Raw genomic sequence first — 9,999 nt, forward strand, 5'->3', positions numbered from 1 at the left:
TCCTCCAGCGTGGATGGACGCCATGCCATGCCACTGTGGGGTTGCTCTTTTGGGAAAAGAGCTTGCTGCCCACACCCGTCTAGACGCCAGTACCGGACCGCCGACAACCACCGGGAACCTTTTGGGACTCGGATATCGGAAATGCCGGGAGCCGGACCGGCAATGGTCTACCATTGCATGACCAGATTGTTTTGCAGATAATTTTTACTTCTATGCATTTGGTATCGTCACGTATGGTCAATATTCAAACCCCACCAAGGAGTCTTTGTCTCAGAAGCCAAGCAAAGAGGCCCTCATCCACGGTCGTTCGCGGGCACTAACCCTTCCGGCCTCCCCCAACCTCGCTCACACACTCAATGTCCCCTTGGTACTCGGCACCTCACCCTCCCTGCCCGCAACTTTACTCGTTGCCGTCCTCAACGCAACAGCAAGCGCCTTGAAAGCGCTCTCCGCGCGGTGATGGTCGTTGTCGCCCCGGAGGCAATCCACATGGAGGGTGATCCGCGCGGCTCCGGCGAAGCTGTGCAGACAGTGCGGCAACATCTCGGTGCTCAGGTCGCCGATCTTCTCGCGCCGCAGGCCCAGATCCACCACGCACCACGGCCGGTTCGACAGGTCCACCACCGCCCGGCTCAGAGCCTCGTCCAGCGGCGCGTAGGCGTATCCGAAGCGGGCCAAGCCGGTTGGAGTGCCCAGCGCACGGGCGAAGGCGTAGCCTAGTGCAATACAGACGTCCTCGGAGGTGTGGTGGTCGTCGACTGTTTGTAGGGAGGGGAAGCGTTAGAGGACAGACGTCAGGAGAACAAGGCGGGGAGTGGCGGAGGGACTGACTGTGCAGGTCGCCCTTGCAGTTGATGGCAAGACTCCAGCCAGCATGCTTGGCCAGGGCGTGGAGCATGTGGTCCAGGAAGCCAATTCCTGTGTTGATGTGGATTGCCCTCGCCCCCGACTCGGAGGCATGGCCGGCGGCTCCTAGAGACTCGAGAAGCCGCGGGTCTGTGTCTTCGGGAAACGCGCCGCCATCAAGGTTGATGGCAAGCTGGATCTTGGTTTCGTTGGTGTCGCGCGCAAAGGCGGCCCACCGGGGTGTAGGCTGTGAGGAGCTCATTTTGTTGGAGTATCGGGGTATTCAACTGGGAGACGGGCTAGCGGGATCACAATGGTCCTTTCAAGTCGAGATCCGAGTCTCGGGACTGTCAAGATGTCTGTCACTCCCCCAGGAAATTTTGGGCCTTCCCCCCACCGCGATCGGCGACTCTTTGTCATTGACAACCCCGCGCTAAACAATGCCTGCCTCAGCGCCTGCCGCAATGCGAGCGCACACAGGGGTACCCTTGTTCGCCCCACCATAACTCAATCGATAAGCAAGCCGATAAGAGATGCGTCCAGGGAAATTTTCGAGCTTGCTCGACTCCAACACGTGCAGTCCAGAACGCGAAAGGGCTTTTCATTTACCATCTTCCACCTCGCCGCCCGACGCCAATCTACCCGCCATGGCTCCAACACGCACAGTCAAAAACAAACACGCGGCCCCCAAAGCCGGCAGCAAGGGTGGCAGCGGCAAAAAGCGATCCTCAACCGACGGTGTCTCCAAGTCCAAAAGCAGCAAGGGGAAGAAGCCCGCGATCTCCGCGACAGAAGTCAAGGGCCGACCGAACCTGCCTGGGCTCAACAAGGACAAGAAGAAGAAGCTGCCCGTCTACACAGACAAGGAGCTGGGCATTCCGGAGCTCAACATGATCACGCCGGTGGGCGTGACGAAGCCTAGGGGGAAGAAGAAGGGGAAGGTGTTTGTTGACGACAGGGTTCGTTTCTTTTGCCCCCTCTCTCCTCTCTCCGCTCCATCCATGCTCAAATCGAGCTAACTGCCCCTACCAACAGGAGAGCATGTCCACACTCCTCGCCCTCGTCCAAGCCGAAAAGGAAGGACAGATCGAGTCTAAGATGATGCGCGCGCGGCAGCTCGAGGAGATCCGCGAGGCTCGTCGAAAGGAGGCCGAGAAGAAGGAAGCGGAGCGCCGGGCCGAGCTGGAGCAGACCAAGGAGGCGATCCGGCGCAAGAGGAAGCGCGGGAAGAAGGGCACGAAGGATGGGCAGGAAGAGGACGAGGGAGAGAGCGTCAAGGAGCTCGCGGCGACGGGGTCCAAGGCGACCAAGTCCAAGAAGAAGAAGGTTTCATTCGCGGAGGATTGATGACGGCTGGGCTGGGCTGGCCTGGTTGGGGGTTGGGTTCTTGGTTGGATCGGGGTCGTTTCATCGTCTACATCATCTGCATGGCGGGCGCCTGGCGTTGGCGTTGGGGTATAAAACAGGGTCAGGTTACTGGTGGCAAGGAAATACCAGCAGCCAAATTGCGCTGCAGCCTGCTGTCAATATACGCAACATATATTTTTGCCTAGGCGGTTCAAAGCCCTCTCTTCTACTTGTCTACAGGTATGGGTCCTTTCTGAACCCTACCATGAGCTCGATTTTCCCCGTCTATACATGCCCCGTTTATCCCGAACTCCATTGTATGCCCTCACAACTATACAGAATACCTTAAGTACGACACGAGTGATGCTGTTATCAGTTGCTTCCGTTGATACGCATCCTGCGGCGCATGGGGTCAAACCCGGACGCCTGCGAAGACTTGGGCGCCTGCCCGTTCGCGGGCGGCGAGATGCTGTCCAGGTCGATCTCGTTCACCATGCGGTTGAGGAAGTTGCAGATCTGATCGGGCTTGGTTAGCTTGACAACAACAAAAGCTGAAGAGGGGTGGGGGAGGGGAAGGGATATCACATACCGGACGCGGGTGCCACCTCCCACCACCGATCTCGAACCACGACAAATGCCCACCAAGAGACGTGGTCAGGAGCACGGTGTATGGATTCTGCTTGAACTCCTGGAATGGAATGGCTTCGTAGACGGCAATCTAACACACGTCAGCGAGGAGCCCACTTCTGTCGCTGAGATCACTAAAGACGCACCGGATCGTCCAAAGCGGAGATGGCAAGGAAGGGAATTCTGATAGCAAGTACAGAATCGCACGAGGAGGCATCGCGGTAGTAGGCGCCCTCAGTAGGGTAGCCCCAAGCCTTGGTCCTGTTGAAGGTCAGTAACCCAGTGCAGCGTGGCGAAGTTCGAAGGGACACTTACTGGACTTCGCGGTCAAACTCATGCAGAAACGTGATGCTCTGAATCTTGTCATAGTCCAGAGTTGTATACTTCGAAATCTCATCCTTGTGCAAGGTGATGAGCTTCTTCATGTTTGCTGAGATACGTGTCAGCAGGAACCTCGTGGACACACGATGCTTGATGTTTGCTTACTGCCCATGACCCTCGAATACACTCTGCCCAGCATCGTCCGCTGCAGCGCCTTGTTGGCCATCTCAAGGTCGAAGGGGTTGCCGACGGCGATGGCAGCTTTCAGAGGACAGCCAGCCCCTTCCTCGCCCACATACTGCCGAATTCGTTAGCATGACCTGATGTGCCTCTCTGATCTCGGGGACTCACGTTGGTAAGGATATTCGCCCCCAGTGAGAAGCCAAGTCCGAAGAGAGGCCGGTTCGGGAACGTTTTCCTCGCCCAGTTTACGACCTAACCTGCTTGTCAGATCAAGACCGCTCCAGTGCGCACACCTGCCCTTTACGGGACTCACCTGCCGAACATCCCAGGTAGCCCTTGCGTTGAAAAGCACACCGCTCGTGACCTTGCTGTTGGCACACCCGCGTGCGTTCACCACGCAGACCTCCCAGTTCCCGCCGTTCAGCACCAGCGGTGCAATGGCATGGCGGAGATAAATCTCGTGAGAGCCCCCAGACAAGCCGTGGAGGACAATAAGCATCGGCTTGTCGTCATCGGAGCCAATCTTGGCGAAGTCCTCTTCGGAGAAGTAAGCGGTCCTGGGAGGAAGGGAGGCATCCGTATCGTCGTGCGGAGGGACGGCGAAGTCGACAGTGAAGGTACCCTTGTAGCTGGCAGGGTCGGCATCAAAGATCCTCCGGCGGTAGTAGATGGGCGGGCCATGTTCCTTGAAGACTGTCCACATGGTCTGGATGTCGCCATTGAATAGAAGGGGGTTCAGTTGGCAGGCGGGAATGCTGGCCTTGCAGACCTCTGCCAGATCGGTCGAGGTCCCATCCTTCTTCCGCAGCGCCAGAGGCGAGCTGGAGTGAGCGAAGGCGATTTTGGCGCGACCGAACCAATCCATAGCTCTCAACAGCCGGCTAGTCGATCGGAAGACGGTGGAGGTAGACACGGTGACTGGCGGTCAGGATATTGTGGAAAGTGTTGATTGGCACAAGTCCAGTTGCAAGAGGAGGCCGAATCCAGAATTGATAAGCACGCCTCCTGCAACAGACGGAGTCGGATTTCGGAGCAAAGTAGCGAGTTGTCCGAGAAGCCAAGAGGGACGATGGCGGGGACTACGGTAGTTCGTCGTGGGCGGGACCTAGAACTGTTCCAGAAGTAAGAATGAATTGTCGTGTACTGCGTAACTCAATACCACCGAGTAGATGAACCCCACAAGGGAAATCCCAAGTCACTGCACCACTTGAGCGCTCCCAAACTTTAACACAAAACTTAAACGATGAGGGGGAAACCCATCTACTGCTTCGGCAGATTCTACAGTAAGATTGGTAGCATGGAAGTCAGTTCACCCCGGACACGGATAGCGCATCCGTAAGGGAGACAGGTAACCTTAAAAGTCAAGGAATGGAAGATGGGAAACGCATGACGGGTCGGAAGACCTGACATTGGGCCCCCCCTGTGCTGTTGCCATCAAAGAGGCATGTGCCTGCCGAGGCATTCGGAGGTGGAGCTCCCATCGGCGCGCTTGCCACTAGAGGCCGGTCCTTCCGTAGACCCGCCTTGCCAAGACGTAGGATGCAGGGCCCTTTCCTGTCGTCACTTCGAGGCACAGACCCACCATTCCGTGTTCCATCCCATCCAATGTTCTTGCAGCGAGCGGCGCTTTGGATGAAGAGCCGCGACGTGACAGACGCGCCATCTGGGCGACCGCATCAATGCCAACGTTGAGTCCTTCAACAACAGGCCACCCTTCAACACCCGCTCCTCCAAACACACGTCTATTTGTCGGAATATCGGGGACACCGCTTGGTCCCCTGACAGGATGCCTCCTGGTGAGGCACCGTACGGCAACCAGGGCCGACCGCTTGCGCCGCAACCACCACAGCAGCAGTCGCATCATCAATTCCATCCCCCATTGCAGCCATTGCTTCCAGCCCAGCAGCCGTTCAACCATCATCCTCTTCAACTTCAACATCAACAACGCCTCCCGCCGCTCCATGTTCCCTCCCGGCCACAGCCGATTCTCCCTCATCCCCAGTTCGCGCATCCGTATGCCGGCGCCAGCCAGCAGTTTACATCCCATCATCTCCCGCCTCACCAAGTCCAGCACTCGCCAGTGCAATATGTCCATCCTGTATACGCCCAGCAGCAACAACAGCAACAGCAACAGCAACAGCGGCCTGCCCAGCTCTACCCGAGCAACCCTCCGCAGCAACAGTATCCTCATTATGCCGCCTTCCAAACTCCCGCGCCTGTCCTGCAGCCAGCGCCCTCTCCGGCGCAGCTGCAGTCGCCCGTGCAGTTCGTCAACCCGTCATATTTTCAACATACGCCCGCGCCGCGTCCGACCGAACACATCCTGTCCCCCGCATCGCAACCGCGGCCCGTACCGAACGCAAGCCCTACAATAAATCGACCAGTGCAACAACCCATCCAAACCCCAAGACAGCTGCCAGCGCAGCCGCAGGTCCAGACGCCTGTCCAACCAGCCCAACCAACCCAACCGACTCAACCGACCCAACCAACTCAACCAGCCCCACCACCCCAACGAGCCCAGTCGGTCCAGCATGTAGCCCAGTCTCCTGTACAACCGCCTCTCCACACGCCAGTCCAGCCGACGTTCCAGCCACCCACCCAACATCCAGCGCCCCAGCCAATGCCCGTCAAGCCGACTCCGAAGCCACAGCCACAAGAGAAGTTGACGCCGGCGCCGGTGCCCCAGGGAACGCCAAAGCTGCTGGCCAAGGAACCGAGGCGGCTCAGTTCGAGCGCCGGGGTAGCCAAATCACCAGCGATTCCGCAGGCCTCCTCGCATGTCGACCTTCTCCCCGTTCTTATTCATGTCGCCGAGGACTGCTTCGAGAAGGCAAATGCAGCTGCCCAGCAGATCGCCAGGTCCATGACCGCCGACGAGGTCGCTGAGCACCACAAGCTGGTCGCTACAGGCCTGGGCTGTTTGGACGTCGCATTAAAGTCCAACAAACTCTGGCCGCGGCTGGAAGCGAGGCTATGCCTGCGCTACACCAGCGTGCTCATTGAGGAGACCACGAATATCACCGAAGCCGAGACCACGTTGACAAGGGGGATAGCCGTGTGCGAAAGGGTAGGAAGACCACCCTGTACGTTTCTCCAGGACTCGCGCTGACCGGTACCAGCACCGGTTCCTCGATCTCAAGTACTGTTCGCAGTTCCTCTTGATGAAGACGCTGTTTCAGCGCAACCAAAAGGCGGCGTTCAAGTCGATTGACAGTCACATTGCCGACTGTACAACGTAAGATCCCTCGCCTGTCGTTCCCTGCACCATTTCTGACCATTCTCCCGCCTTAGGTACAAGCATGTTCCGTGGATATACGCCTTCCGCTTCCTCAAAGCCGCCTTCCACTTCCAGACCGGCACGGCAGCCGATAACCACGCCATCGAGAACCTGCGCAAGATCGCTGGGATCGCACACCAGCGCCAGGATAGGGCCATCTTTGTCTTGGCCATGCTTCTCGAGGGTCTAGGCCACCTAAGCGCCATGAAGGACGACTGGGCAACCCGGGTGCAAATGTGCATCGCCCAGGTGTCCAAGCTACAGCTGGACGACTCGGTACACACTCCGCAAACTGATATATTAGCATTGTTCTTGGACCTGGCGTGTAGCTTGCACCAAAAAGCACACCAAATCTCGGCGCAGAAGATGGGCGCTCTCCAGAAGCGATTGGAGGAGCTGAAACAGACGCAGGACTGGTCTCTGCACTTTGGCGAGATGTTGTTGCCCATCAACCGCATGCCGAATGCGCAGCAGATTGTCAGTGCCGACACCAGCGCGGTTGTCCGGCCCGGAGAGGGGGTGGACTATTTGGTCGTATCGACCCTGGGTAGGCAAGAGGCATTTGCGCTAGGGTAAGTTCGGCTGTGTGTGAGTACGTCGTAGATGGCCGCTAACATTGTCTTAGCTTTGTGTTGAACGGAATTGTGGCGCATTACAAGGCCACAACCACAGGCCGCGCTTCCGGCTCGTGGGGGGAGGCAATTCGCCTGTTGGAAGGTAAGGAACTCGCTGCACATTCGAGTGACGATGAACTCCGGCTGACAGCAGATAGATACAAAGCACCTGCCTCCGGCGCAGAGCCTCCCGGAAGCGCTCAAGCAAACAAGATGGGCCAAGGAGCTCAGCTGTTATGCGCATCTTCTCACCGGGCTCCAGGCATCGACCCTGTCGGACTGGGCAAAGGTCAAGGCATGTCTTCAAGTGGTCGAGAAGATCGACCCGCAGTCGGAATTTCTGAGCCTTTTGGGCCTGTACCTGGAAGCAGTCTTCTGGCAAGGAACGGCATCACTCGATAAAGCCCTGGCGATCTGGAAGGACGAGCGGTTCGAGATGGACTGGAGCGGAGCGCCAACGACAGGGAACCGCATCGCATACGAACTCTCCATCCTCGCGATCCTCAACCGACTGTGGATCATGCAGGACCCGGTGCACATGGATGACGGCGAAACGGCCGAGCTGCTCGACCTCTTGCGCCCCATCTGCGAGGACAACCCGGACCAGGACATTCGCACCGTCTATAATCTAGTGCTTGCGTCGATCCGCACCAATCCGCCGCTGTCTATCAATCAGGTGAAACGGCACATCCAGCAGTCGTTGGCCGGCGCGCAGCAGACGAACAACAAGCAGCATTTGGCGATTGCGCTCAACATCATGCGCGCGAGGCTGTTTGAGAACGTGGTGGGCGAGCAGGCGCTGAAGAGTGCCAAGGCGGGCGCGGCACAGGCGCGCAAGAGCGGGAATGTTTTGTGGATGAGTGTTGCAGAGGGCATGCTGGCCCAGTCGTTTGAGATGCAAGGGGCACTGAACGAGGCGAGGGCGACTCATGAGTCAGGGGTGAGGCTGGCGAATGAAGCGTACAACAAGACACAGGCAGGAGGGTTAGCTTGAGGTTGTTGGTATTATAGTGTTGTTAGCTTGACGTGTTGGAGTTTATTGGGTCAGAGGCGCGTGTGTTTCCAAGGGGCTTGCAGGCGCCGGTGTGTAATATGGGATCAACGGTTATGAGGGCAGGGTGGGTGGTGATGTTGGCGGGCAGATTATGACTATACCCTGTGATGTTCTGGAAGGATCTTGATGGTCACATCGCCGTGCGCCTTGTGACGTAATCTATTCTATCGCACACATCTCTCTGCTGGCTGGCATCTGTTGTGTTGATGCCATTTCAGGGGTTGGATGGAGCCTTGGATGGTGGCACCGAGCAACAGGTCCGCCGGCATCCCCTTATCGATAAGGAAATTCAAGACCATCACAAGCCGACATGCGACTTTTCCCACCGTCTACCAACACCACCGACCAACCTGTAACAGCCACCCAAGCTACCTTTTTCGTCTTTGCGAGCTTGCTCGACTCGGACATCCCGAAAGTCTGCCATCGGTTCACCGTTTACAATCGCCCACAAGAGAGACGTCAGAAGCCATCCATCCCCAATGTCATCCTCCGACCCTCCATCCTCCTCCCCCTCCCCCACCAACAAACCCGAATCCGAACTCCCGGAGCGCAACCCGATTCTCCACAACGCCGCCCTCGGCCTCGCCGTCCTCGCCCCCATCGGCCTGGTCCTCCCCTCCCGCGGCAAGAGCAGATTCAATCTGCAGAATGCCCTCCTCGGCGGCACGGCCTTCTGGGCCTTCAACCAGCTTGCGCACGACTACACCGGGAAGTCCATCACGGCGCGTTCGAGCGAGCGGTGGGGCGCTCTGCTAGGCATCTCGCCAAAGGATAAGGAGGCGGCGGCGGCGGAGGAGGAGGCGAAGAACGAGAAGAAGAAGAAGGCGGGCATCTTTCGCGACTTGCCCACGGAGCGGGCGGTGAGGAACAAGGAGCTGATCGAAGCCGAGAGGAGGAGGAGGGCGGAGGCGGAGGGGAGGGAGTACATTCCCCGCGAAGAGAGGCAGAGGGGGTTCTGGGGCAGGTTGTGGATGGGCGGGGAGAAGGAGGGGTGGCGGGAGAAGAGGTTGGAGGAGGAGAAGAAGGCGCTGGAGAGCGGGAAGGGCTACGGCGGGTTGATTGTTGACCAGGTCAAGGAGGTGTGGGAGGGGTGGGGGAGTAGCAAGAAGGATGGAGAGGGGGGTAAAGAGGGAGGGGAAGGGGAGGGGAGGAAGAAGGATTAGGGTGGAGGTTGAGAGCGGGCGGTCTCCTGACATGCTCTATGTATACTACGGATGTGTACACTAGGTCGGTGCTTTGTACATGGAGGTCCTGGTGGAAGTCCCTGAGACGTGAAATGAAACCCAGGCGGTTCTCTGTTTACCTGCGTCCAAGTCTAGGCGGTGCGCCTTGATTGGCAGCGGCGCTGCTAACAATTCGAGCCTAGGATTATCAAGGTTGCCGATGTCAGATGAGGTCAAGAAGCTCGTATTTTGAGCTGGACGGGACGCGGTAGTTTTGGGCCTCCCCACCCCCCAAAAGTAGACGGGCGGCCTGCCGCAACGTCATGCAAAGATGGCTGTGCCCTCGGGTTGCTTCCACTGTCCGTGGCTGATGCGTCCAGGCTAATGACGATTGGACAACACCGGATCACACTCGACCATGCTCGACATGTGGCGGATCCGAACGGTGGCATGGTTGGATTGTGCTCTTGTCAGGTCCACACGCGTGGGAATTGCTCTTGCGGGCCATTCCATTTCGCAGCGCTTTACTGGCCAGATGTGGAACGTTTCAGCATCGATGGGCGATAC

The 9,999-nt window shown here is 58.1% G+C and overlaps 5 protein-coding genes across 5 annotated transcripts; 3 read left to right on the plus strand and 2 right to left on the minus strand.

Annotated features, from left to right (window-relative positions):
* Window positions 1-345: 345 nt before the first annotated feature.
* Window positions 346-1,108, minus strand: VTJ83DRAFT_5663 (uncharacterized protein; the record flags this gene model as incomplete). The annotated part of the gene is made up of 2 exons (XM_071012288.1): window positions 346-758; window positions 832-1,108. The coding sequence occupies 2 exons, from the start codon at window positions 1,106-1,108 to the stop codon at window positions 346-348; spliced, it is 690 nt and encodes a 229-aa protein (XP_070865038.1).
* Window positions 1,109-1,493: 385 nt separating this feature from the next.
* On the plus strand, window positions 1,494-2,193 carry VTJ83DRAFT_5664 (uncharacterized protein; the record flags this gene model as incomplete). Its single annotated transcript, XM_071012289.1, has 2 exons — window positions 1,494-1,805; window positions 1,882-2,193. 2 exons carry the CDS (start codon window positions 1,494-1,496, stop codon window positions 2,191-2,193), a joined length of 624 nt encoding a protein of 207 aa, XP_070865039.1.
* Window positions 2,194-2,565: 372 nt separating this feature from the next.
* Window positions 2,566-4,189, minus strand: VTJ83DRAFT_5665 (uncharacterized protein; the record flags this gene model as incomplete). The annotated part of the gene is made up of 7 exons (XM_071012290.1): window positions 2,566-2,709; window positions 2,783-2,911; window positions 2,967-3,081; window positions 3,136-3,250; window positions 3,307-3,439; window positions 3,493-3,576; window positions 3,638-4,189. 7 exons carry the CDS (start codon window positions 4,187-4,189, stop codon window positions 2,566-2,568), a joined length of 1,272 nt encoding a protein of 423 aa, XP_070865040.1.
* A 921-nt stretch (window positions 4,190-5,110) lies between these two features.
* On the plus strand, window positions 5,111-8,209 carry VTJ83DRAFT_5666 (uncharacterized protein; the record flags this gene model as incomplete). Its single annotated transcript, XM_071012291.1, has 5 exons — window positions 5,111-6,391; window positions 6,444-6,559; window positions 6,616-7,173; window positions 7,227-7,318; window positions 7,374-8,209. The coding sequence occupies 5 exons, from the start codon at window positions 5,111-5,113 to the stop codon at window positions 8,207-8,209; spliced, it is 2,883 nt and encodes a 960-aa protein (XP_070865041.1).
* A 539-nt stretch (window positions 8,210-8,748) lies between these two features.
* Window positions 8,749-9,432, plus strand: VTJ83DRAFT_5667 (uncharacterized protein; the record flags this gene model as incomplete). The annotated part of the gene is made up of 1 exon (XM_071012292.1): window positions 8,749-9,432. The coding sequence occupies one exon, from the start codon at window positions 8,749-8,751 to the stop codon at window positions 9,430-9,432; it is 684 nt and encodes a 227-aa protein (XP_070865042.1).
* Window positions 9,433-9,999: the final 567 nt, after the last annotated feature.

The sequence above is a fragment of the Remersonia thermophila genome, chromosome 5, assembly GCF_042764415.1.
Source record: "Remersonia thermophila strain ATCC 22073 chromosome 5, whole genome shotgun sequence".
NCBI lineage: Eukaryota > Fungi > Ascomycota > Sordariomycetes > Sordariales > Chaetomiaceae > Remersonia > Remersonia thermophila.